At 47.1% G+C, this 27,561-nt stretch overlaps 2 protein-coding genes and 1 long non-coding RNA gene across 11 annotated transcripts in view; 1 reads left to right on the top strand and 2 right to left on the bottom strand.

The window, feature by feature from the left end:
• The window catches only part of GNB1 (G protein subunit beta 1), a 39,649-nt gene extending 35,354 nt beyond the window's left edge, over window positions 1-4,295 (bottom strand). For 2 of the 7 annotated variants that reach the window (XM_066564212.1, XM_066564213.1), the window contains exon 1: window positions 3,780-4,071. The gene's annotated coding sequence lies outside the window, so the exon portion shown is untranslated. Of the gene's footprint in view, window positions 1-3,119; window positions 3,337-3,779; window positions 4,073-4,190 lie in introns of those variants that run through there. The other 5 variants (XM_066564208.1, XM_066564210.1, XM_066564214.1 and 2 more) reach the window with 5 other exon arrangements.
• Window positions 3,433-7,943, top strand: LOC136565560 (uncharacterized). 3 transcript variants are annotated; one of them, XR_010784886.1, is made up of 4 exons: window positions 3,439-3,476; window positions 4,970-5,111; window positions 5,254-5,347; window positions 7,680-7,943. It is a non-coding gene; the product is annotated as an uncharacterized lncRNA (long non-coding RNA). The 3 variants fall into 3 exon arrangements; XR_010784884.1 differs by lacking the exon at window positions 4,970-5,111 and having other exon boundaries at window positions 3,433-3,476; XR_010784885.1 differs by lacking the exons at window positions 3,439-3,476; window positions 4,970-5,111 and adding an exon at window positions 4,438-4,711.
• A 12,038-nt stretch (window positions 7,944-19,981) lies between these two features.
• Window positions 19,982-22,920, bottom strand: TMEM52 (transmembrane protein 52). The gene is made up of 3 exons (XM_066564048.1): window positions 22,864-22,920; window positions 21,489-21,658; window positions 19,982-20,971 (listed from the first exon to the last, which is right to left on the bottom strand). The coding sequence occupies exons 1-3, from the start codon at window positions 22,893-22,895 to the stop codon at window positions 20,661-20,663; spliced, it is 513 nt and encodes a 170-aa protein (XP_066420145.1). The 5' UTR covers window positions 22,896-22,920; the 3' UTR covers window positions 19,982-20,660.
• Between the last annotated feature and the right edge of the window lie 4,641 nt (window positions 22,921-27,561).

Genomic DNA, 27,561 nt, shown 5'->3' with positions numbered 1-27,561 from the left:
CAGTGCCTCGAACATGAGCTGAGGCCGGAGCGGAGGAGACAAATCTACTGCTGGTTTCACAGAGCGCCAACAACTCCAATTTTTGATTGCAGTGACTACAAAACCAGCTGAAGCCAACACTCGCTTAACATCCCCAACCACAGCTCCAGGCCTGGTAGGAATCTACAAAAACAACAGAAGTTACAGATGAATTGGCATCTGGTTTCACAGGGATTGGGAAATCATAACTAAGTTACTATTTAAGAAGAAGCAGTTGGGTTGTTTTCCACATGACCAAATGGAAGCCTCCAAAGCACCAGGAAGTGACACAGGGCAGCCAACGTCTTGCTTCATTCCAGGAAAAGGCATCCTACAAACACCATTTCTATTTCTATTCTAATTAAAGGGCCTTGGAGCTGCATGAGTTGAAGGGTTTTCTTATCCTAAAGTAAATTAGTTGAATGGTTCAAGTTTTAAGATTTTTCATAGCTGTGGAGGGTTTCTTCTGGGATGATATTAAGAATAATGCTGCACAAAATTCTGTCCACTCCCTGATTATACAGAACTTCATTGATTACTTACACAAGAATTCTCATTAAGTTCAAATACAGCATCTCCACACTTCCATGAGGCACGGAGGTGATTTAAAGAACTGTTCTGCTAAGATTTCCTGTGGAATTTTAATTTACCATGTTGTCAAAGATTTCATGCTAGGATGCCTGCTACGTACTGACTTAGCAGATGCAAGGACTCAACAAGGATAAATGTAATTTATCTTACCCAAAACAGAATCTCACTTCACTCTGCTCCTTTCTGATCCTGTACTAAAGGGCTAAAGTAGTAGTAACAAAAAAATTTTAGTAATTTAAGATTTAACAGGACATTAACTTCAATGGAACTAACAGTTTATTAGACAGTATTCTTAATTTTAAAAAAATGTTCATGAAACACCAGAGGAATAAAATGCACTCAGCTAATTTCAGCTTTTTTTTTAATTAGAAAAACACCAGCCCTGCAAGCCTCAACTGAAAATCAGCTCTGCTGTTCCCAGCTTCCTTCTGCATGAGCTACAGCTGGGTTACTCCAATAAACTAACAAACAACTGATTATACATTAAGTAATAGATAAACAGTAGTAAAATGTTTGATAATATCAAAGGTTTGGAGGTCACTTGAATGCAGGAGACATAACAAGCATTTCTTATTTTTCTTGCTGGGAAGTGTATTGTTTTAAGCCTGAGTCCAGTATATCAAATATTAACCAAGCTATTTTATTTAGGCTACCGAAGTTAAGGTGTTTGGCACTAGAGTGAAATATCACAGGAGCTCCAAATCAAAAGTCCATTTTACTCAAAAGATACCAAAAGCAACACACAAAAGGCTGTAGAATTTTGCAGCGTTATTTTGAAACAGACCGCTCAGACACAGAGGTGTTCGAACACCCCCAGCCCGATTCTGACTCCTGCCCATTAAAAGCACAGTTACCCAGAGGATGGCAGCAATTCTGGGTCAGCAGCAGCCCGGAACCCTCCCCAAACCGGGAGTGCTGTGAAGCAGCCAGGAGACTCCTGTGCCACAGAAAGACACCTGTCTGCACAGGCTGTGATCTGAGATTACCTGGCAGCAGAGACCCGCGGCCCAGCAGCCTTTGTGTACCTGCGCTCCACGTTTAAAAACTGCTTTTTAGCAACAGGCTTCACAAAAGCCAGGGGTATTTTGGTGGTGTTAAGCAGGCGCTGCAAGGTAAAAACGAAAATTGTGGCACCCCTTTATTCAGTTAAGAGCCTATGTGAACATTTCAATAAAACTATTTACTCCTCCCACCTAGTTCCTATCTGGAGGAGCTCACAAAAATTAAGAAAAAAAAAATAAAAAACCCCCCAGATTTCTCACAGCAATCTTCCAAACGCCCCTCCTACCCCCACCCCAGAACAGAAGAAAGCAAAGAGAATGAGAAAGTAAATCTAAAACACAATTACGAAATAAGATCTAGTTTGGCAAAGCTGGGGTGAGGAGGAGTTGAAAAATGAGAGCTGCCTTGCTGCAAACGCCATCTTGTTGCAGCTACTGGGCCCAGGCACAGAGAGATCCATTCATTCACAGCAAAAAGAAAATCAAACAGACACCCTGGCTAATCTGCAGCCACCAAAACAACTACACTATTATCACCCCTGCTCCTTCTCCTCTCCTCAAGCACAAGGGAGAGAAAGAAACTCTCATCTATCACATTTAGCGACGGATTTAGGTATTAACATATTATCTTCATTTCCTCACACGTATTTCACACACACATCGACAGCATTTTGTCTCGATTCACAGCCTCGTGTCCAGATCAGCTTAAAATACGGGATAAATGTCTCACGATTAGGTGCAGATATCCCAGAGCAGCAAAACGTTTAATTTTTCAGTCTTAAATCGCCTCCCCAAGTTGAGCCAACTATTCTCAAAAGCTGTTTCAATAATCACTTAAGCCTTACATTTACAGTGCTTTCCTCCTATTTCCTCCCGTGGAGACAATACATAATAACGTGGCAGTCGGCACATCCTAGAAAGGATGCCTGGTTTAAAAACGAGTCCCAGCCATGACTTTGTTAGAGAATAATGAAATATCACATTCGTTAAAATTTCAGTTCATCTTCAGGAATGATAAATTGACATCTTACAACAACCTCTACATCATTCTGATTTTCTTCTGGACAAGATTTTTTCGTTAATAAAACGCTTTATCTCTTTCATATTTACATGCAAGGCTTTACACATCCTCGTTCCCTACAAAGCTGTAGGATTAAAAACCCTACACGTTCAATATCCCTTGCATGGATAAAAAAAAAAAAATAACGCTCAAATCCTTTCGATAAAAAGCTCAGAACTGAAGCAATATTTTAAACAACATTTGCAAGGAGAAAACTCCATCTTTCTATTGTAGCAAACACCCTCCATGATCTTCGTTATCGCTGCTACGGGCACACAAAAATATGCAGCACCGTAATACATGGGGGAACAAATATGCGGTTTGAATCCATGCTCGGTTCCGGTTCTAACGAGAACAAAACCTTCCCTACCCCTCCCTCGCCCAGCACACCCAGCATGAGCCCCATCTGCGAGCCCTCGGCTGGCTGGGGGTGCTGCAAGCAGCCTTACCCTGTTTGTCTCACCCCCGGCTCCTCTTAATCAGTTTTCCACCATTACAGCAGCCACACCATTGCCTTTTTTTTTTTTTTCCTCCTTCCCCTTGAATATTTCTCTCCAAATATTCCCTCTGCCGGCTGGATCGCTCGGGAACTCGCCTTTTGTGGTTTAAGACAAGACCCCAAAAGCGTCTAGCAGGGACCACTACAGCGTAATTATAATTAAAAATGGAACCCCGCAAGATCCGAGGTCTCCTCCCTTTTCGCCTGGAAGCCTTCGAGAGGGAATCAGTCCCACCCCCACCTTTTTCCCCTCCTCCTCCAGCTACAAACACACTTCTTTTTTAGGGGAAGCTGGAGCCCCGAGGAGGTGGGAAGCGCGGGGGAGGGGGGCTATTTCCAACCCCGCCATACCGGGGGTCGCCGAGAACGGGGGCGATGAGGAGGCGGCGGCCCGGAGGGCCCCCGGTGCGGCGGCGGAAGGGGAGGACAAGGGAGGAAAGGAGAGGGAAAGGAGAAGTGCGGCAGGAGGAGGAAGCGCGGGGGAGGGGAAGGAGCGGGGCTGAGGGGGAGCCGAGGGAAGATGGCCCCGGGGTGGGGCCGGCCGGGGCTCGGCGGGCGGGAAACGCGTTCTGAGGGACCCCCGCCCTCCCCGCACCCCTCACACGGTTACCTGCCCTCCCGGCCGCTGCTCATGAACCGGGCCGGTCCGTCCGCCGCCCGCGGTCCTGCCCGCGTCCCGCCGGCCTGGGGAGGGAAGGGGGGCGGAGGAGGAGGAGGAGGCGGCGGAGGAGGAGCGGGGGAGCCGCCCGCGATGCGCCCGGCGGGTCCCGGGGAAGGCGGCAGAGCCGAGCGGGAAGGAGGGATCCGCGGGGGAGGGGGTGTCGCTGGGTCTCGACTCCTCCTCAGCCCGCTCAGCTCCCCGCAGCCATCGGGCAGCGGCAGCCTGGGCGCGGCGAACCTCCCTCCTTCCCCTCCTCCCTCCGCCCCGCCCGTGCTGCCCGCCCGGGAAACCCCGGCTCGGCTCCCACCCCGCCCCGGCCCGCCGCCCCGCGCGGCCCCGCCGCTCCCCGCCGACCCTCACCGGAGGCTCCGCCGCCCCGGCCGCCGCGAGCCTCACCGGAGGCTCCGCCGCCTCCACCGGGCACCCGCCCAGCGCGGCCGGGAGGGAGGGCGGGCGGGCGGGCGGTGCGCGCGACCGGGAGGCTCGCGGTGCGCGCTCCCGCGCGGGCAACGCCCTTCGGCCCCTTACGCTGGCGGCGGCCGCGCGCTTCCCGCCTCCCGCCCGCGCTCCCGCGCGCTCCCTCCCCTCAGCGAACAAAGGGCGAGGGCGGGCGGGGGGATCGCAGCCGCCCCGCCGGCCCTGCAGGCCGAAAACAAGTCTGAAAGAGCCGCATGGGAACAAAAAGGCACGAAACTGGACCCACAAATGGTGTTTAAGCTCAGGGCTGGGAGAGGCAGAGGCTCCATACCGCGTTAAATGGGAGTGCTCCGGGCTGCCGAGCGGGAAAGGCCACAGGCCTTAAAATGCTGCTCACAAGAGGCTGGCAAGCGATAAAAATCTTCATATCATCGTGTGAGGAGAGACTGCGGGAGCTGGGCCTGGTTAGTCTGGGAAGACTGAGGAGGGATCTCGTTAATGAATAAAAATACCTCCGAGGGGTGTCGGGGGATGGTGCCAGGCTCTTCAGCGGTGCCCAGCCACAGGACGGAGAGCAATGGCTGCGAACTAAACCAGAAGTTCCTCCTCGGCATGAGGAAGAACCTCTTTCCGTGAGGGTGGCAGGGAGCAGCTGTGTGCGGAGTGTCCCTTTCTGGAGCCATCCCAGACATATCTTGACACTATTCCTATTTCTGCTCCAGGTGACCCTGCCTTGGCCGGGGTGATCTCCAGAGAGCCCTTCCAACCCTCACAAATCTGTGATTCAGTGATCTTTCCCTCAGGAACTCGACAAACAGCAATTCTGTAGCTTAGAACTTCTTTTTTCCGGCTTTGCTTATAAAGGTACTCACACAGCCAAAGTTTCCAGAGCATTCTTTTCATGCTCTCACAGCATCCATCACTGATCTGGAAGGGTTTGCATGAAAGAGAAAGTAAGAAAAAAAAAAAATAAGGAAGCATAAAATTTGCAATTTCTGTCTTGCAGATGGGACCTCACATAAACCAGGCAAGAGACATGCCACCAAAATGGAATAATTTCCCACCAGAACTGATACTGAAACCCTAGTTAATATTGAGAAGTAAGTAGAGATACACTATTGTGTCGCTTTTCCTCCTATCACAGGTCTAAATCTGGGGGTTTTCCCAAATATTTGTTTATACCCTGCTAAAAGGTGAGGTTACTTGGCAACCAAAACAGGTTTATAGTAAAAGTAAAACAACCCACAGCATTATAGCCAATTTTCAATTAAAACCTATCCAGCACGAATACACTGTAAGAAAATAAAGAAAAGACCCCACAACACACAAAACCCCACAAACACAACAAGAAACAACCAAAAAAAGGTTAATGAGGCCAATATTTGTTCTGCAAACTCTTCCCCCAGTAGATTCTTGCTTCCCTAGAATTTAAACCAGTGTTCCTTCTGTCATGCCTTCTGAAGAGAGGTGTGGTTACCTTTAATTAGTGAAAGAAAGAGCAGGTTTGCCATTTAAACTGTAGGAAAGTGGATTGGCTATTATTCAGGTTGTCTGTTATGAAAAACTATTAGATCCTGGTGTGGTTAAGCCTTTGATTTATAATGATCAAATGTTTGTTTTTAAATAACTTTTATCATGCATTAACACTTTAATTCATCACCTTGTGATTTACAAATAACAAAATAGGAAATTTACTGACATTAAAATAAATTATTCTTGAATTCCTGTCCCAAATTGCTAATATTCTTTCCAGTAGCCATGGGGAAATTTCTGTTCCACCCCTGAAATGTGGACAGGAATGTGAAAATCTGTGGAACCACATTGGGTGCAGATGGGGATGTCAGTGTTCCTGAGGCTAGAGATTCATCCAGCATCCCCATCTGGAAAATACTGATTTAATCTGAGTGCTTAAGAAACACCACAAGTTTATTAGATATTTGCAAAGTTGCAAACAGATTTCAAAAGCAGTTAAACACAATATTTTAGTCGTTAAATGTAAGTGAGATTTATAGTAGGCAAGTTGTGTGTTGGTTTTTTAATTTTTTTTAGTTAGAGATTGCTTTTAGGCTTAGCAGAGATTAAAACATCCTTATGGAAATATTCCATTTATGTGGAAAAGAATGACCACTTAGTACATTAGGCAAAAAAAGGTACCATACATAAAAGGTTAAAAAAAAGTCTCTGTTTTACAAAGGAAAAATTCTCAATCTTATGAGATTTTGTGGAAAATTTTCAGCTAGCACTGGATCATACAGAAAAGAATCTGTGTAATGGACAAAAATAACATTCTGAGATTGATAGCAAATAGTAAATCACATTCTGCTTCTTTGAGAAAATAGCTGGATTGAGATTCTGTTATTGGACTCGAACAGTTGCACTGTGAATTAATTATGTCATAAATTACATAATTACAACTGATACCATTTTAAACTAATGCATGCTTTTTTCCCATTGCACATCCTTATCATGCAGATTCTGCTTTTCCTCCTTTGATTTCTCTTACATGCTTTTACCAGTGGTGCAATTCTAAGGACTAAACACGGTTTGGATTTTTTTAAATAAAATACACATTCAGATCTTACCCCCTCCTAAGAAGCTCTGTTTTGTTTCCAGCATTCTGATTTTTAAAGCCTGGAGGTTTTATAATCTGAGGAATCCCTCATTGCTGTGTGCAACAAGGTGGTTTATTCTGCTGTCCTTACATGATCCTGTGCTGGAAGCTGCTGCACAGGCCTTCTCTCTATTTTTTAAATTTATTTTTCATTTTTAATCCTAATTTTTTGCACAGCTCCATGAACTGCCATAGTTTGCACTGTTCAGTGGATGAATGTGCAAATCACCAGAATTAAGTGGACTTAGCAGATATAAGTTTATCTCTTTCTATACACTGCAAAAATATTGTTTAAAACTCAAAATTTCACTGAAAACATCTGTGAGTACTTGAAGATCTGGGATGGATAATTAATAAAACAAATGTTAATGGTTTTGATTAGTGCACTTTGAAGTGACAGTTCTGGTCCTGGGTTAGAGCTACAGAAATCCTCTCAGTGGAAAGGTTGCTCCACACTTCTCCATTGCAAAATGTCTGGCACCTTTTTCTCAATCAGCTGCCATTAACCCCTTTGTAGGGAGCATCCTGAGTTGGGTGAAGCTTTGGGCAGTTTCACTGCTTAAAGTAATTGATTTTTGCATACAAATACCATGGTTATACTCAAAATTTACCTGTTGTGTTGTTCTTGTATGATTGTTATGGTAAATCAAGGTGCCCCTAGGCTCGGACAGAATAACTCTCACCAAACAGGTATAAACGATGCTTTCTACAACAAGGTGAAAAATCAGCACTTCTCAAAGTTGCAAAGCTCCTCAGATGGTGTAAGATTATTGTTGAAGTAATAAATAATTGTGTTTTGCCTCCTTTTTGTGTTACCTCAGGTGAGTGTTGTTAATAGCCTGGCTCAGAACTCCACCTCACGTTCCAGAACCACACCATTGCCCATCCCACAGCATCTGGGCTGCCTTGGTATCCTCTGGTGGCTGCAGGGTGCGTTCTGTGAGCCCTGGAGGGAGCCAAGGAGACACTCCCGTGACTCTGAATTGGTTTGAAGTTCTCCATTTGCTCCCTAAAGAAAAGCAGAACTCTCATTTCTCCTGACATTGCACCAAAATTAAAGGAAGCTTATACAATGTCTAAACTTCTGCTGTGCTTCAGCCCTGAGTCTATTCAAAACTCCTGGTTTTTACTATTGTTTTATTTTTTAAAACCTAATTCAGAGCAGTTCCAACCTGCTGTTATTTGCCACTTCTTTAACAATTGGATGACAATCATCACTGCTACCTTCTGAGGAAGGACCCAGGTAGCAGAATATCAAGATCATTCATTAGAGAAAATAAATAAGTAAAAGCAAACTGAACAGAAATCCTCAGTGGGGCCAGGCAGAGCAAAAAGTAGGAGTAGCTCAGTCTCCTTAGTTACATTCTGCATTCTCACAGTTTCTTTCAGTTTCCCTATTATTATGGAACAAAAGAGTTATTTTAAACACTTCTGAGAACATGGCATAAAATTAGCAAAAGTGTGTTAGTCTGCAGAGAATATAATTGACAAGGATTTAAGGTAAGGAGAGCTGGTTCTGAGAGTCCTTGTGTCAAACAGCACAGTCCATCCACTGAGTTTATAACTGATACAGCCAAGGAATTCCTGAATTCCACTTTTGGTGAGGGCCAGGATGGGGTATGTGTGAGATGGGTCAGGGAGAGTTAATTCAGAATTTTTGAGAGACTTTGGAAGTCACTCCAAAATCCTCTGGAAAAATCCATTGCTGTGGAAGGGAAGTAGCAGAGCTGTGAAAAGCCAGGGCTTTCCTGGGTGTGTTCCTGGCAGTGTTATAATCATGGCTCTTATACGATTGCCTGGGAATATTTTGTCCTCAGCAGAGGCAGAATTGGAGCAGGACACACTGGGCTCCATGTCCTTAAGAAGGCATTAGCTCCAGTTCTGTTTTCTCACAAATTCTAATCTGCTTTTCTCACAAATTATGGCTGGAGGTGCTTTCATTTCCAGGGAAAACCATGCTCCTATTCCTTTGCCACAGGTATCTCTCACTTCAAGAATAATACAAATTTAATCCTGGTTCCTATCTTTGGCAGAACTTGTAGCATTTTCCAAAGCTACAAAAATACAAATACTGTTGTCTTAGACTTAGGAAGCTGATGCAGAGTGATGTGAAATTCTTCAGCCACCAACACCCAGCACTTGATGGACAGAAGGGAGATGAAATGTTGGGGTTGCTTGAACCTGGATCTCCTGTTCCTCACAGTCAGCACCTGATTTTATACTGTGACACAATCCTACAGTGACACAAATACAGAATTCTGTAATCTAATAATCTATCTAATTTATAATCTTGTAATTTTATAATCTATTTAATGTAGATACTTGTTCAACAAAACACAAAACTTCTCTGCTGGGAGTGCTCTGTTCTGAACTTTTCTTTTTTTTCATCTTCCAACTTAGAAGCATAAACAGGTGTCTCAAGGTTGGTCTGAGCATGGTATACACTTACCAAACACCAATTTTCCTTTTTTTTTCATTCTATTTAAACAAATCCATCTTGAGGAAGACAAGAGAATAGCTTTGATTGTATTTTCCCTAGAATCAGAAATGTATCAGAGCTCTTTGCCACGGGCTGGGGATATTCTGGTTTTCCTTTGTACTCAGGTATTTATTATGAGTTTCCATTTTTGCTGTACCTTTAAACTTGCAAGCTGTAGCTTGGCTTTTAAAAGTCCTTTGTTGCTCTTGGAAAATAATATAAAAGCAACAAAGGGAATTGTTATAATAATCTTAGAAATGAGATTCTGCATTGTGTGTTTACACACATCCATAAACACACCCAACTAATTGCACACATGCAGGCCTTCCTTTAAGTGGGTAACACTTGGGCTGCATGAAGGCTGATCAAGCAGTTTGAGTAAAAGCTTAAAGCCTCACATTTCTCCATTTAAATCCTCACATTTCTCCATTTAAAGCCTCATATTTCCCCATTTAAAGCCTCATATTTCCCCATTTAAAGGGACTTTCCTCAAGGGGTTCATTGAGCAGCAAACAGGAAAACAACTGGGACCCAGGAGATGCTGAGAGTTTAGAATCCACACTGAGAACTCAGCCTAGCTGCTGAACTTTCCATGATGCAGCCACACCAGGCCTGTGGTGGAGTTTGAAATCCCCTCAGAGGCAAGAAGGATTTGCTCACCTTGCTGTGTGTCAGATTCCCGTGGGCTTCCAGCCCTTCCTCCAGCCCTGGAGGAGCAGTGTGGGCAAGGGCACAGCTGTGTGTCCTGAGGGAGCTGCTGCCAGCCACTGCTGCTCTCTCCAAGGGCCTCAACTGCAGCTGAAGGAGAACTTCAGTGCTCCTGCAAGATTCCAGAATCCAGGAAACAAAAATATTCATGGTCAGGGGACTTGACCGCTGTCCTTGGAGAATCCCTGGGAAGTCAATTGGAAAGTTCAGTAGGCATTAATTGAATTGCAATAGGGAATAAAATGAGTAGGTTCAGTGATGGTTACATCCCATACTCCAAAAAAAAAAGTATTTATTTGGGAAAATGTATTTGGGAAAAAAGTAAAACACAGTTCAGTTGCTGCTCAGAATGAAAGAACTTAAAGCCAAATTTTGCTCATGTCCTTTGAGTGAGAGTCTGGGCTGGATTCTAAATGTACAAAAAAGAGAATTTTCCTGTGACCTGGGGGATCTGTTCCAGTAAATATCTCAAATCTCAAAGCATTTGTCAGCAATTCTGTGAAACCCTTCCTTGGGAGAACCTGTTACAGAGAATGTGCTTATAAAATTCATTTTTCCAAGCAGCAAAACAAAACTTGATATAAAGTGTGACATCTCTGTAGCCACTGCTCAAGAGAACTGACAAAGTGCAAGCAGCCAACACAGTTGGATTTTCAGAGGCTGAATGAATGGATGTTTTAGTAAATAAACAGCACATGAAATTTAGTTTTTATACAAAGACAATTACATATAGTGGAAAAAAGAAGCCCCTCTACATGTATAGTTTTGCTTAGTCAAGCCAAAATATTTACTGAAGAAATAATTTTGATGGGAAATATTTTTATAAACCTTAAAACACAAGCAAGTCTGGACTAGGAAGTTGCACAGGGTCAAGAAATACATTAAAAAATAGATACTCAAAGTAACATAAACCACCTCCTTTCCCCAGTGATAACATTATCATGAACTAGGAAGAAAACCCATAAAAACCCAGTGCTCTCTAAACACCTTTAACTTTTTACTCACTGAACAATCCAGTGTCAGACCTGAGAATCAAACCTGCTTGTAGGTGATTATTGTGTGTTGAGAGGTGATGCTTGATTAAAGACATTTTCACTCCAGAGCTGTCGCAGCTGGAAATCAGCTCTTCCATTTCTGGTGCTGTTGTGCCAATCCCATAAAGCAGAAAGGTCATTGGGCTTTTGTGGTTTCTGCCACACTGCTGCCAGTAGGGATTTGCATCAGATTTTTTTTAAATTTTATTTTGTAAATTTTATATTTGCAGCAGAAAAATCTGGATTTCGGGTTAGGAGTTCTAGACTGCAAGTAATTTAAATTCCCCACTTAGCTCAGCTTGGGAACATCCTAGCAAAGATCCAGCAGTATCAATGTTCTGTCCAGCATTAACTGAAATGGGCAAAAAGACAATTTTGGGTAAATGGACTTACAGCAGGATTTCAAATCTCTTCTGTTACTGGGTAGTACTGCAAAGAATAGTTTTGTTTCCTTTGAATTTAATATTTAAAAATAATGGAATGGTTTCAATTCTTCACATTTCCACCTTTTATTTATTTTTCCCCTATGGATTATGGTCTACCATCATAGCTTACCTACAAATAATTTAGTTTATAAGGGGTTCAGAAAGAACACCTTGGAGAAAAAACAAACCATGAAAAACAGTTCAGATCAGTACCACCTTCCAGTATTAGAAATATAATACCCAAATGTACTTCTTACTATTTAAAACATGTTTAGAGTTCCATTTATTTTTATGATCAGATGAGTCAATCTCCATTTTTTCTTCTCCCTATAGTTCCATATTGGGGTTTAAATCCTTGTAACAAATGCAATACGAATAAAGATGAATGACATTTTCAGTACTTTTAATAAAACCTCTTTCCACTGCCAAAATTAATGTTGGAGTCAAAGCTAAAAGCGCTCTGTGGTTTCCTGATGTGCACCAGTCAGCAGAAATGCACCCGAGCCAGCGTCCCCCTTTGCCACTGGAACTGATGCTGCTCCTGTTTATTATTTATTATTTATTATTTATTATTTATTATTTATTATTTATTATTTATTATTTATTATTTATTATTTATTATTTGTTATTTATTATTTATTATTTATTATTAATCTCTCACTCTGAGCATCTGATGGGACTGAAACCCAAGGACTCTTTTCTGTTTGCTTGGATGGAATAGCAGGTGAGTCGTGGGATTAACCCCTTCCTGCGCAGTGCCCAGTGCCCAGTGCCCAGTGCCACAGCACTGAGGTGACTCCTGTCTGTGTAGGCACTGAGGTGACTGTCCTGTGTCTGTGCTGGCACTGGGGTGACTGTCCTGTGTCTCTGATGGCACTGGGGTGACTGTCCTGTCTCTGATGGCACTGAGTGACTGTCCTGTCTCTGATGGCACTGAGTGACTGTCCTGTGTCTGTGATGGCACTGAGGTGACTGTCCTGTGTGTGATGGCACTGAGTGACTGTCCTGTGTCTCTGATGGCACTGGGGTGACTGTCCTGTGTCTCTGATGGCACTGAGTGACTGTCCTGTGTGTGATGGCACTGAGTGACTGTCCTGTGTGTGTGATGGCACTGAGTGACTGTCCTGTCTCTGATGGCACTGGGGTGACTGTCCTGTGTGTGTGATGGCACTGAGTGACTGTCCTGTCTCTGATGGCACTGAGTGACTGTCCTGTCTGTGCTGGCACTGAGGTGACTGTCCTGTGTCTCTGATGGCACTGGGGTGACTGTCCTGTGTCTCTGATGGCACTGAGTGACTGTCCTGTCTCTGATGGCACTGGGGTGACTGTCCTGTCTCTGATGGCACTGAGGTGACTGTCCTGTGTGTGATGGCACTGAGGTGACTGTCCTGTGTCTGTGCTGGCACTGAGTGACTGTCCTGTGTCTCTGATGGCACTGAGTGACTGTCCTGTGTCTCTGATGGCTTTGTGTGCAGGTACCAAGCCCAGCTCAGCAGCTGAGGACATTTGGGGTTCAGTGTTGTCCCCCAGAGCCACTGGGCTGTGCTGCCTCCCCTGACCCCTGGAGCTGCAGGTGTTGCCCTCAAACTCCAGCTCTGCTCTGCGGGGAGTTTGCACTGGCCAGGCCTGGGCGAGTTCCCCGCTGTTCTGCATCTGAGGAGGTGGAGGAAGGAAATCTGGAGAGGAAGCTGAACTTCCTGTGCCAGAGATTTTCTACTGGAGCCTTCCCTGAATTCGAGAATATGCAGCCACAGCTTTAGGTGTGAATCTCTAGAACTCAGACATGCAGATTTGAAGAAAGCCCTTTCTACATCCACACCTGTGCTTTGGGGCTCATGTCATAAAGAACAATCTGACTGAGTTTTGGGCCTAGCAGTTGCCTCTTCCATCCCCCACCCCATCTCCAGATGGATGAGAAACTCCTTTTATTTTAGTTTCATTTCTCTGAATGCTTTTTCAGACTCGGAGGAGCCAGTTTGGGTATCAGGATTAACCACAGGTCCATGGGTAAGTGACTGCACAGAGTTACAAAGGGAAGAGGCACCAAGGAGCCAAAAGGAGCAGGGGACAGGAAGAAGGGCTGTGTGTCACAGCCATCAGTTGATTAGACACGTGTACACACTTGCACTTTCATGATTTATAGCTGTAAATGGATGAAGAAGTGACCAAAGTAATTCCACAGATGCTCTAATTATCCTGATTTTGTTGTGCTGTCTAATTACATTAATGTGTGTTACCTGGGATCTTGAACATTGATTAAATCTTGGAGATTTTGGGGTGTAGGTTTTGTACCTAGAATAGTGGGATATGTTGGGAAATGAAGAGGTAGGAATCAATGAGAAACTTTGAATTTTCATTACAATTATTCTGGCACAGCACTGAGCAGTGGGTTTGCAGCATCTCTAGCTACAGTTCCCTTAAGATTTTTCATCAATAATAATTTTGATTAAAACCTGGGGGAGCAAGGCCAAGCTCTGATGAAACATGGTTTTGTTGTTGGTGGCAATGTGATAAACTAGAGAAAGGGAGGGAAATCTCTCTTCCTTCTCTGGCCTGGAAAAGCATTATTCCTTGTGTTCCTTTTTTAAATCCAGGCAATTTCCTGTGCTTCTGAAGCGTAGTCTCCCAAAGGAGGGGGATTTCTGTGGCACCTCCCACCCCAAAGCAGGAGGAAGGTTGCGTTCATTTCCCTGTTCCAGCAGCTCACCCACCTGTGATTAAACACTTGGTGCAGAGCAGAGAGGGGAGATTCACCTTGCTCTGGGTTCACCTTGGCTCTGCCTTCCCGTGGGGCCACGCTGGGGTGGCCATGAGGTGTCACAGCTGTGGTGTCACAGCCTGGCTGTGGGAGGTGATGCCATGGCAGGGACAGCACCCGCGGGGGACTTCACGCTCTGCTTTCTGCAGCTCCTCAGTGCACAGGCAGGAGAAATCCCTTAAACAGCACCCTGGGATCCAGGGGAAATTCCTGGGTGATTTGGACAAGCTGGAGAAAAGATGGAGTTAAATATTTGGATGATGAAGGCATCGAAGCTGACGTGTGAGGGGAGGATGAGCAAGCTGGGAGTCTTTGGCCTCAGGATGAGGTGATGCAGGAGGGATCTGTAAATGTGTATAAACACCTGGGGGAGAGGATGGAGAACACAGAGGCAGACTTTTCTCACTTGGCACCCGCTTGCATGGTAAGAAGCAATAGGAACAATCCCAAATACAGGAAATTCCACTCCAACAAGACAAAATTTCCTATTTTCACTGTAAGAGGGGTCGGACAGTGGAACAGGCTGCCCAGAGGGGCAGTGAGTTCTGCATCCTTGGAGAATTCAGAGCCACAGTGGGCAGGGCCCAGGGAGCAGCAGGGCTGGACCAGGGGATGTCCAAAGGTCCCTTCCACCCTCTGGATCCTAGAATTGTTTACCCAGGGAAAACAGAGGCAGAGACATTGAAACCTATTGAGATGCCCAGGATATCTGTGGTGGAGCTGGAGTCTGTCCCACTGCAGGCTGTTTCTTGATTGAGAGGTAACCCTGCTCATTATCACCGATTTTTTTCCTCATTATTACAGTGCAAAATAACCAAATATACTCTTTTTTATTTCCCAGATGGCCCAAGCCATTTCAATTTCCGTGTTTTACAGCAGGTACCGTGGGCCTTTTATCAAGAGGAGAAAGTCTATATGCGAAATAAGTAAGGAATAAAAACACGCCACGTTTTTTTCCTCCAAACAACCGCAGTAAATGGAATCGCTGCTCTGTGCCTTGGCCTTGCAGCCTGCCCAGCCGACCTTCAGCGGGGCCACTCCGGCTCACTTCCCCCATCTGCTGGGAGCCGGCAGCGCAGCCAAGGGCGGGGGAGACCTCTCCAGACACCCCCGAGTGCTTTGTGTTATTTTTGTGTTATTTTTGTGTTGTTTTTATGGCCGTCTGCTTTGCGGGCCACTCGCAGCTCCACTGCCTCCGGGTGCCCTTTCGTGCGGGGCAGAGCAGCTTCTCCCCCCAGCCCAGCGCCCGGCCTGGCACAGCTGCCGGGGAGGATTTTGGGCATAGAAACCTTTCCGGCCCCGAGGCGCTGAGCAAACCTTGCCCATCTCCCCCCGCATTGGGAATGTTGGGATGAGGCACCTCAAGCCCAGGGGCTGTTTCTAAACCTCACCCTTTGCCCCAGTTTCTTCTCCAGATTCGCCCCTTAAGAGGGGGAGGGAGTGGGATTTGAGGATTTTTCCTGCTCTTCATGTCCCACACAAAGTTCATCATGCTCTGACTGTACCTGTATTTCACTGTGACAGCACAGCCCACGCTCAGCGTATTCATCCTCCAAATTCTGTGCAAGAAAAGGCAGAGCTGAGTCCCTGTTCTACAGACCAGTGTCAGGGGGGAAGTCTGTGGCAGAAAAGTCACCAAAGAGGGTTCCCAGGTCAGTGCTTGGACCTTGGGACTGCACTTCCTCACTTGTTGGAGGAAGTAGTTATGCCATAAACTCCTAGCATGGAGAGAAAAAAACAACGCACAAATAAGAGCTCAACATCGGGCTCTTCTCTCTTGTTTCGTTTTTGAGCTACTTGGGAAAGCAGGGGGGAAAAAGAGTAAAAATTAAGCATTTTAATACAGATTCAGGTTTGCAGATTCATTTCTAGGTTTGAAATAGAAATGGATTTTCTCCTTTCTCTGCGTGCCCAAGGTGAGCGTTGTTATTTTTAAAAAAAATTGAAATATATGTGAAAGTCTGCATTCTTTTCTACAGGCCCCTTTTTCCTTCCAGTAAGATAAAAAGAGCAGCTCTGGCATTTTATATTCTAAATTTTGACTGACCAGAACAAAATATTTTCCCAGCAATGTGGGTTTGCACCTAAACCTTTTTTGTGCATTGAGTTTGACCTTAGGATGTAGAATTTCATAAAACATTTATTGTCTTCTCCAGTTTTTAGAGCACAATTCCCCTGTGATACTTTTGTTTTCATCATCTGCTCTGAGAAGGATTCCAAGGCTTCTCTCACAGTTTGTATTTTAATTGTGGGTGAAGGAAAGAACCTCTGCTACTTGCAGCAAATTAGGCAGTGTCTCCCTAAGCAAAAGGAGTTCTAACAGGTAAAGAGGATCAGGATCAGAACCAGGAGACAGCCAAGAGTGACCATGAGGTGTGGTTGTGGCAGAGATATTTTGTTCCATCAATGAGCAGGTTTTGCAGTGTCCCACTCATCCATCCTGGCAGTGATCCTTTTCTCTCAGTGATCCTCTTCCCTCAGTGATCCTTTCCCCTCAGTGATCCTTTCCCCTCAGTGATCCCCTTCCCTCAGTGATCCTTTCCCCTCAGTGATCCTTTCCCCTCAGTGATCCCCTTCCCTCAGTGATCCTTTCCCCTCAGTGATCCTTTTCTCTCAGTCATCCTTTCCCCTCAGTGATCCCCTTCCCTCAGTGATCCCCTTCCCTCAGTGATCCTTTTCTCTCAGTGATCCCCTTCCCTCAGTGATCCCCTTCCCTCAGTGATCCTTTCCCCTCAGTGATCCCCTTCCCTCAGTGATCCTTTTCTCTCAGTGATCCCCTTCCCTCAGTGATCCCCTTCCCTCAGTGATCCTCTTCCCTCAGTCATCCTTTCCCCTCAGTGATCCTTTTCTCTCAGTGATCCTTTCCCCTCAGTGATCCTTTCCCCTCAGTGATCCCCTTCCCTCAGTGATCCCCTTCCCTCAGTGATCCCCTTCCCTCAGTCATCCTTTTCCCTCAAAAAACTGCAGCTGATAAAGACAAAACGAGGTAGAAAACAAAGCAACAAAACCTGAGCTGTTTGAGGCAGACAAAGGCAACTGCAGGGCAAACAAAGAAATGGTTTTTCCTCTATCCAGCCCCCACTGATGGCTCAGTCTGGATGCTGCAGGTTTACCACTAAATACTCTCCAAAGATTCTAATGCATCAATTATCAAAGCCAGTCTAGAGCTACCACTTTACTGATATTGTTAACGAGCTTGGCTATAAAGGGATTTGCAGCCTGAGTTTCATGACAGAGCCAAGGTATAATTTGCTCTGGGCTATAAAGCCCATGAATTATTGAGAAAATTTACTTCCATGGCTGCATTTTCTTTCTGAGCACAAGTGCTCGTGCTGAGTGCATTGTGAGAGCAGGGGCAGTGATGGAGGCTCCAGCCTCAGCAGTCCCTCTCCCCAGCACAGGCTCCTTCACACAGCCAGCAAAGAACAGCAGAAAACAACTGACAAAATGATCATTCTGAACAAATGAGAGAAGAAAAATTGCATGCTGAACAGTGCCAAGCTGAAATCACAATTAAAAATGCACTTTGGTAATTACAGAGAGGGGCTTTTCCCTTAGAGATGTCACAAAGCTTGTGTGGATATAATCAGACTTGAATAGATCCAGTGATGGTGACAAATCAGAATTCTGAGATCCTGCATCAGGCCAAGCCTTTCCCCTGCTGTGGGACCAACCTCCCCCCTTTTTAGGTGTTCTTTTTAGGATTGGTTTCTTCTGGAAGTGAAGCCTTGGAATCACAAATTCCCAATCCATGTCCTCCTTCCCCTCCTTCCACTCTGCACACCCAACCAATAACTTCTGAATCCACTGACAAATTTCAAGCAAAGTGATAGAGAATTGTAGCTTTCAAAAATGTGAAGTTCTACCTGTTCTGTGAAACAGAAGCTGTAGTGAGAGATCATCACAGATGGTGGCCAGAGATGAGGGATCTCTCCAACCTTCCATTGCAGGGGGACTCCAGCATGGAGAAGGCCAGTCTCAAGAAAGACCTCAATAATTTCCTACCTATGAAGGTTACCCAGCAAACTGAGCTGCTTTTGTGTGCAGAGGGAAGTCTGTGTTCCTGAGGGCTGACTGGGGCATAGCTGCTGTTAACAATTTCTGAATTAATGAGCTACATTACAAGGCAACAGCCTGGGCAAAACACAAGATTTTCCCACCAGATTATGCCCTTATTCCTAGGAACCCACAGGCATTTGGGGTTTTCCTGGGGTTTTGCATCTCCTGTGACCAACAGAGCGGAGCTGGCAGTCCCGTGGCACCAGGGCAGGGCAGGGATTTGGAGCCTGGCGGTTCCCCTGCTCCATCCAGCTCCGATCCCTTTCCCTGCAGGCACAGGAGCACCAGGGCAGGGCAGGGATTTGGAGCCTGGCGGTTCCCCTGCTCCATCCAGCCCCGATCCCTTCCCCTGCAGGCACAGGAGCAGGCAGGCACTGCCCTCTTGTGTCAGTCACGGTTCTCTCACTCGCCCGGTTTTGCATTCCCGGCGCTCAGCCATTTCCCTCCAGCACTGATTCCTTCTTCGGAGGGGCAGAGGCTTCGTTCTGAGTCCGATGGAAAAGTTTCAATAAATAGAAACACATCAGCTGCGTTTATGGCTTGCAGACATCCAGAGCTGGATATATGTTGCCCTTCCAGGCAGACACTTCCAAACAGTTACCCTGGCTTATGCCCAGCCTCCATCTTGACACAGATAAGGAAAGCAGAGGAAAGAATAAAACAGCAGAAATATAATGAAGGATGACAGAGAGGAGACACAAGAGAAGCAGATTTGTTGCACCAGTCAGCCCTCATAGTAAGTTACAAGCAAGTTAAATATAGAACTGACCCTTCCCTGGGGAGCCAGACTCATGGACAGCTCACACACGACTCTGCAGCAGCATCTCGGGCCTGTGGCTGGCAGAGATCCTCATCTTTAAATCATTAGTGCTCATTTCCAGGGCCGTGCTTGCAGTAATGGTTGTCAGAGAACAACAGTCTTGTAAAAGCTGTGCAGGCTTTTGTGCCCAGCACTTCTACTGCCTGTTAATGACAGACACCTAAATTTATGCTACATTCAGTAACAGCAGCGAGTGCTCAGGCTTTGCTTGCTGCTCTTACCCAGAGCAATGAGCCACCCTGGCAATTGCTCATGTTCCTAAAGCAGCCAGATTAGCACTTGCTGAAGTGGATTCAAAGAAAATCACTGCTCAGGAGTGGACAAAATTTGGACCATTTGGAATATGGCAGAGCAAGGGAAAAAGCTGGCATTAAAACCCTGCCTCTGGAGCCCATATTTTTGTCTGGGCTGCTACTGCTGTAATCAGCTCCAAGCTCCCAGTTCTAAAATGATGCCCAGCAGTTATCCCTCTATCAGTACTTCACAAAGAACCATCCCTAAGAGCATTTTCTTTGAACTTTTGCCCAGCCTGTCCTGTGGGATTTGTATCTCTGACTTACTCTGGAAGGCTCAGCACAGGCATGTTTTGTGTCACCTGCTCATTCCTGAGCTTGTCCATGTGCTGAACTGGTAAAAGCTGCCAGGAACCTGGGATTTCTCTTTCCTGTGCTGCCTGAGACTCTGACATCTGAGCAGATAACAAAATATAAAGGTACCTTTGAAACATTTGATGAATATTTGAAACACATCAATAATACTGAACCATGTGTGCAGGTGTCTCTTTGGAATTAATGTGGAAAAATTAAATAGCAAAGGGAACCACCCACAAGGCAACACATCTTGAGAATAGAAATGGAAAGATTTATAGAACCTCAAAACCAATCCCTTGGGGTCCCATGACCAGCAGCAGCACAGAAGTGTCTGTGTCTCATGTGCCTCATTCCCTTTGTGCAGCTGTGAACCAACACAAAGCTTTTCCCTCCATGTTCTCCTGTCCTGGCATCTTCCTGCTCCTGGAGGAACATGGGCAGCACTTTGTCCTCAGCAGCTTCCTGGGCACTTGGTGTTCTCAAAGGAAGAGAAACCACAGAGGCTGTTCAGTGTCACTTGCTGGGATTCCCCCTTCCACTCCAGCTTGGGAAACTTCTGTTCTAGTACAGCAGCTTCCTGTCTCTGCTGTTCTGAGTGGGTATTCCCAAGCTGGCAAAACTCTCCTAACCTTTTTTATTGCTGGACACAAGGAACAATTTTTTTATCAGAAGATGAACAAGCATTCATGTCCCACTTTTACAGGCATTTTTAAACTGATGCCCTTTTACCTCATTTCATATCCTTGAAGAAGCTTTACCAGGGGATTACAGCAGTCACAGAAAACATTTCTTCTGACAGATCATTACAAGGGCATGAGAAGAAATATCTTTCCATCATAACCTACTTAGAAACCCAAACTCTTCATGTCTTCTTTACCTCTTACAGTCCTTCCCTTACTTTTCTCAGTTCAGTTCCCATCTGAACTGAGTCACACCTGTGGCTGTTCTTTTGTGGCATCTTCTGAACCTTCTGAATTTGCCTGTGTTGCTGGATCTCTGCTGATTGTGTCAGGTGGGGACTGGCTGGGATTCAGCCCACGTGGTGTCACCTGTTCAGGGATGTCATCAAGTTTCTGGTTTGTCCATGCCACTTGCTTTCCCATTTGAACAGCTTCATCATAGGAAGGTGGCAGGTCCATGGCATAGAGGCTGTAGGCTGGAGGGGACACAGTGTTCTTATCCATATCCACAAATACCAAGGGAATCTGGACACTTGGAGGGTACTGCCATGAGCTGTATGCTGGGAAGAAAAAGAATTAAAAATAAAAATTAAACACCTGCATGGGACACTGATATATAAAGAGATAATTCTGCTTTTTACCAGGAAATTACAGACTTTTGTGTATTCAGAATGAATGCACTGTATACTGAAGCTGTCCATAGGGTCACTCCTGGTCTTCAGTGTCACCCTGATCCCCCCTTCACCTCTTGTGCCCACTCTGTGGGGCTGGGAGTTGTTCTGGGAGCTCACTGGGAATTGCTGTTCCTGCAGGGCTGGACACAGCTCCAGGCACAGGCTGAGGAGCTCGGGGTGAGGAGCTCAGGGTGAGGAGCACGGGGTGAGGAGCTGAGGAGCACGGGCTGAGGAGCTCAGGGTGAGGGGCTCAGGGTGAGGGGCTGAGGAGCTCAGGGTGAGGAGCACAGGCTGAGGAGCACAGGGTGAGGAGCACAGGGTGAGGGGCTGAGGAGCATGGGGTGAGGAGCTCAGGGTGAGGAGCTCAGGGTGAGGAGCTCAGGGTGACTGCCAGGATACTCACAGGTCACTGTGCTGTGGGCAGTGCTGTCACTGTCAATGCCAATCACTGTCAGGTCACAGGGGTGCCGAGGGAAGGGCTCCACTGGGAGCCTTTTCTTCCTGCAGCAGAACTTGACACAGCTCACTGAGACCCCACAGAGCAGGAGCAGGAACACCAGCAGCAAGATCAGCCTGAAAGAGGGAGGGGGAACAGCTCCATTGCACTGCTTGTGTTTTACTGCTTCTGAACCACAATATCATTTCACCCCAAATGGTCAGAGAGCAGGCCAAGCCTCCTTGCTTTACTTGTGAATGGGGCTGGATCCTGGGTTAGAAAGTTGGATTACAAACACTCAGTCATGAGTTGAAGAATTACTGCCCAGCAGTACAGCCCCTTCTGGCTCACAGGTGCTGAAACATTTCACTATTTTGGGTTATTTTCAACTTCTGTGCAGGGAGAAGGGCTCTGCTTTCCACAGCAAGAGAGGGTTTGTACTTGGAGGGAAGTACAAACACAAACTTTCACAAGTCTAGGGCCTCTCTTTATAAACCAGCATGGAAATCATATTAAATTATATTTATGCCTTGAAAACACAATTCTATCTCTAGCTATTGCTTAAGGAAGTTTATCATTTAACAATTTACAATGTAATTAGACTGATATACCTGTGTTTCAGGTTCTCCTCTCCACTAAAACTCCACCTTCCCACCTCTCAGATTCTCAATCCAACTCCCTCTTTTCCTGGAGGCTTTTAGAAGCCTTCTCAATCTATTTTTGGTAACTGTGTCTTTTTAAACAGCTCTGTGTATCAACCAAAACTGCTTCAGGCTGAAGGAGGTGAAGTAATCAACTCCCTCTGTGTGCTCAAAGCCAATGCATGGACAGAATGCCAACCATGGAAACAACGTCAGGGCACCTACAGCAGGTGCGAGGAAGGAGATGAATCCTGTTGGGAACCCCCCCTCTGGTCCCAGTTTGCCCCTCCCAGCAGGCTGTGCTCAGCTCTGTGCCCAGCAGAGGGGACAGTCCCTGTCCCTTGTCCCTGTCCCATAGAAGGGAGTGAGCCCTGGATGGGGCAGGGCCAGGGCCCAGCAAATCCCTGCTGAGGCTGCCCTGTGGGAAGAGCCAATGGCCAGCAAGGCTCTGGCTGTTTAGGAAGAACAAACAAACCCTGGAGTTCAGAGCACTCAGAAGGGAAAGATGACACAGCCCTCAGTGAATGCTGGTCCCCACCTGACACCCAATCTCCCCTGGCCTCATCCAGTCCACTCCTCTGGAAACAGAGAAACCCTTCCCTGATCCTGCCTGGGAGAAGCCTTTGCACTGCCCTGCTCCAAGTGCTGCTCGTAAAAACCTCCAAATGGTTCTGGGTTAGGAAGATTAAAAGCCAACTTACCAGACATACCACAGACTTGTCCAATCAGACATGTTCTGAGGGCATCTGTGAAGGAAGGCAGATGATTCACTGATTTAAACAGTGCATGTATGACAGGGAATGCACTTCCCTGGGGTGGAAAAGGGAAAGCATTCAGTGAGAGTATGGAGCAAAACCACCTTAGATTGTTCTTCGTGGTTGTACCATTACTCCAGATGAGGACATGCAAACAATCCCACTGTAAAAGTTGCTTCTGAATCAATAAATCTTTTTCTTGAGTGGTGCTTTACTCTTGCTTGGGAGAGAGAATGACTTGTGCAGGATTCCCAAAAAGCCAAATCAGTGTTATTTAAAGGTAACTGAGATGAGGTGCCTCATACCAGGGGCCTGTCTGAAACGCTGGTCTGGACAAGTGCCTGTGTCCCCCAGATATTTTAAAGTTACTTTTTCCATAGCTGCAGTGCAGCCAGAAATTGCTTTTTTCAGCTCTGGTGCAGCACAAAGGAGGAGAACAGCTCCTGTGCCATTTCAGCAGGGTTGTGTGTGCTGAACCTCCTGCAATGGATTTCCTGTGACAGAACGGTGGCTCTGACCACAGCACAGCCTCTGCAAACTGCAAACCAGTGACACCTGGGAGTCGTCTTGGGAGAGAACCGTTCACCTCAGTCCACAGAGCAAGGGCAGCCAAGTAAATTTAAAAGTCGCTGACTGTCTTAGAGATCAAAAAAGAAGCTGTAAGGGATGGCCACGAGCAAGTCACCGTTCTGGTGTGGGAATGTCACTTGGTCACGGTGGGAAAGGTTCGGGAACAGGCAGCGGTTACTCACCGGGCAGAGCTGTCACGCTTGTTCCCAGAGCAGAGCGATGCCCGGGGAAGGCAGAGCCCGCGGTGGAGCAGCAGGTGCCGGAGGAGAAGGGTCCGTCCCTGCTGCCTGTGCCGGAGGAGAAGGGCCCGTCCCTGCTGCCTGTGCCGGAGGAGAAGGGCCCGTCCCTGCTGCCTGTGCCGGAGGAGAAGGGTCCGTCCCTGCTGCCTGTGCCGGAGGAGAAGGGCCCGTCCCTGCTGCCTGTGCCGGAGGCTCCCGAGGCGGGCGAGCGTCCGTGAGCCCCGGGAGCCGCTTCAAGGACACGCGGCCGGCGCTGAAAGGGGACACCGAGCCCTGGGGCCGGCCCGTGCTGGGCAGCGCAATAAATAAACCGGCATCAGCCCGGGGGGCAGAGCCGGGCGGGCAGGGCTGGGCAGCCCCGGGCAGCCCCGGGCAGCACCCCCCCGCCCGCGGGAGGGGTCGGGGCCGGGGCCGGGCGGGGCAGAGCGGCCCGGATACCCCGGAGTGCCCCTGGCCCTGCCCCTACCTCTGCCCCTGTCCATGTCCCTGCCCCTATTCCTGCCCCTGTCCCCCCCTATCCCTACCTCTGCCCCTGTCCATGTCCCTACCCCTATTCCTGCCCCTGTCCCCCCCTATCCCTACCTCTGCCCCTGTCCATGTCTCTGCCCCTATTCCTGCCCCGGTCCCGGTCCCTGTCCCTGCCCAGCCCGGGATGGCAGGGAGGGGGTACAGGGGACAGAGCTCCGCTTGCAGAGCTTTCCCCGGAGCGCTTCAGGGCTGCACCAGATGCTCTCACCAGACCAGAACCCATCAGGTGTGCGGCCCCTGGACACACCCTGAGCCTCTGCTGCGTCAGAGGGACTTGAAGGAGAAATAAAAGAATGAGAAACCTGGTATGAAATATATGAGTCAGAAACAAATGTTTAGAAGAGCAGATAATTTCCCCTTCTAAAACCAGCCTTGTTAAAGCAGATGAAACACGACTGAAAAGGTACTGACGGCCCTTCAGGATTGCTGTGCTCCAGGCTATTTAACTGTGTCCCATGTTTCAAATGTAGAAATTCCTTATCTCCACCCATGAGCCTTTGTTGAGTTCTCCTCCCTGTCCAGCTGAGGAGGGCAGCAATGGAGTGGCTTTGGTGGCACCTGGGGTCCTGTCAGGGCCAGCCCAGCACAATCCATGGGGAGCCCAATGGACACAATGCCTGGGAAGCACCAGGTGATGTTCCCTACTTTGGATTCCTAGAACTGAAGGCCGGTGGTTCCAGGCTCAGCAATGGCATGTGACAAAGTGACTGCAGCGTTTTCCTCCAGCACTGCTCAGGGTCATGGGGCCATTGCTCATTTAGGGAAACCTGCGCTCATACGTGTGAAGAAATAGCTGAAGTCACTTCTGGAGAAGCAGGACATGAATTAATAAATGTGTGTGACACCAGTGCTTGCTCTCTCACTCTGCTTTACAAATGAGCTGGGTTTGCCCTGAAGGATTATTAAGATCATACGTGGGGGTGTGAATTGCTCATTAAACCAGAACTGCATCAGTGCCATGAAGTTCATGTTCGCTTTTAGATCCAAATCTGAAAGCACGAGTTTGTATCCAGGGACCCAAGAATGGTCACAGTTGCAAAACTCAGTTTGAAAGCAGAATGGTCACAAGTGCAGTTAGAAGAGCAGAAAAAGTCAACTTCCAGATAATGCAGAAATACTTCTGAGGTTACATTTTCCATTTGTCCTCACAACAACAGCTCCATTCCTATTGGAGTCTTGTGATAGGGGAACAGAAACACCAGGATCCATGTCTAGAGTCCCCTGGCAGTTTTAATGCCCAGTGTGGATAACCCACTCTGGAAGCACAGGACTGAACAGGGTTGGTGCCTTTCCAAGAGCTGAACTTGCAGGAGCTGTGCTGAGCTTCTGCTGGGCACTGGGAGGTGGCACTGATCCATGCCAGGAGAACACACCAGCACTCTCTGCGTGCTCAGGGAGTTCCCTACAGACCCACTCACTACTCCTGGATCAGCTCCATGTGTCTGAGTTACCAGGGAATTGTTTCCATCTTCAGCTGTCCCAGTCAATTTTCTGTTCATTGGAAAAATATCAAGAAGCTGTTACACATAACACACATTGTACATGAGAATTGTGTGGGCAGGAGGAGCATCCTCACAGAATTCCCACATTTTCAGTAAGCTGAAGGTGTGCATCTCTGACCATTGCAGGTTTGCATCATGACGATTCTTACTGTGGTAGCTGTCAATGGAATGGCAGTGAAACATCCAGGGTTACATTCTGCAGACACAGGAACTGCTTTTGCTTTTGAAACTGTAGTGGTGTCCCAGGTGAGGCAGCACAGCCGGCACACGTTCCCAAGGGCTCTGCTTTCCACATCAGACAATTTGTTTTCCCTTCCACATCATTCTGTGTCTCATTGCCTGAGTGCTGCCCCAGGTGAGAGCTGGCACTGCACACTCTGTGTCCCCAAAGAACAAAGCAACCCAAGAGAGGGAAACCCAATCCTGAGCAGCCATTGTGCCCCAAGAATGATCATTTTCGAGGACAAGCTAAAACACCAGGCTTTTCTCTTATGAAAGGGACTAAAACCTTCTCAGATTTCCATAAGTGCTTTACAGAATGTCAGCTGGAGCTTACAGGGAGATTTACTTTATTTTCAGTCCTCCAGAAATAACCACCTGTTCCTGTTATCCTGGTCCAAGCCTCCCCCGAGACAACAAACACATCCTGAATTTTAAACGTGGAGACTTTGACCAGAGAAACCCAGAACTTATGTTCACTTCAATCCTGTGAAAATATTGATCCAAGCTCTCCAGTCCCAGGGATGCAGGTACAGTGGGTGACACCCCTGCTCACCCCTGGGTGCCAGTGGTGCCTTCAGCTGGTCGGTGGTGGCTGCTCCTTACCCAGCCTAACCCTGTGAGGGCACCAGTGCCACTGTCTTTACATCATTCTTTAATTTTTTACTTCTTTTCGTCCTCTGGATGCTGTTTCTCAGTACCTGACCTCTGTGAAGTGGAAGATTCCTAAGACAGGGGTGTTGTTTCCTGGTAGATAAGGTAACACTTATTTCCAGCACTCTGGATGGTTATCATAACCAGAGTCTGGAGACTCATTTGTTTCAGCCATCACTTTTTGGTTTCCAGGAGTGAAATCTGAAGGATCCTCACACAATGGATGCCCACAAATGCAGTGCCTGAAGCAGCTCCTCCACTCCCACAGGCTGAGCCCTTCCTTGCTCACTGACCAGTGCCCTGCCATGAGGCGACTGTGGAGTGGGCAGAGCTGTGAGCAGTGCTTTTAGTGGCTGTAGTGAGATTTACTCACCCTTTTGGGGCTGCAGGGGAGCCAGCACACAAAGCCCATTGTGCCCAGCCCCAGGCCCAGCTGTGCCAGCAGCAGCACCCAGGGCCTGCAAGGAAGGCAGAGCTGTCCCTGGCTGGCACTGCCACCCCCAGCTGCTGCCCAGCCCAGGACACTGGGGCTGCTTCAGCATCTGCAGTCTTTAGACTGAAGAGTTAAGTGACTCCACAGGCACTCGAGCCATTATTAAAAGAGAACACATCTCAATGGATCAAACACTGGCTGGAAAAACAAGGAACCCCCTCTTCACTCCCACAAACCTCCTCTGTCAAAGGGGGAGCCTGGTTTAAATGTTCTTGTGACAATTGCTCCCCTGCTTGTTCCTCGTTACCACAGGGGTATTTACAAATAAGGTTTCTATTTTCTGATTGCATCATCTGAGTCAGGGATTTGGCAGCCAGGGGCCAAAGGGCAGCAACGCCCTCGGAGTGCTGGGGAGGGAACTTTGCCACAGACTGCCTGTGACTCAGGAAAGAGTGTGATAAGAGATGCACAGGATTATCCTGTGCCTAATGGCTGCTGC

The sequence above is a fragment of the Molothrus aeneus genome, chromosome 21 (genome assembly GCF_037042795.1).
Source record: "Molothrus aeneus isolate 106 chromosome 21, BPBGC_Maene_1.0, whole genome shotgun sequence".
Lineage (NCBI taxonomy): Eukaryota > Metazoa > Chordata > Aves > Passeriformes > Icteridae > Molothrus > Molothrus aeneus.
Note: the sequence above shows the minus strand (reverse complement) of the source record. Positions and strands in the feature narration are given on the sequence as shown.

What these genes read in the sequence shown, in the direction of transcription:
- TMEM52 (XM_066564048.1), bottom strand. Translation starts at nt 22,895, where the DNA reads ATGTCTGATTGGACAAGTCTGTGGTATGTCTG. An exon ending in ACAAGTCTGTGGTATGTCTG is followed by an intron (nt 21,659 to 22,863) that starts GTAAGTTGGCTT and finishes TCCCTCTTTCAG; the next exon opens with GCTGATCTTGCTGCTGGTGT. An exon ending in TGCCCACAGCACAGTGACCT is followed by an intron (nt 20,972 to 21,488) that starts GTGAGTATCCTG and finishes TTTTCTTCCCAG; the next exon opens with CATACAGCTCATGGCAGTAC.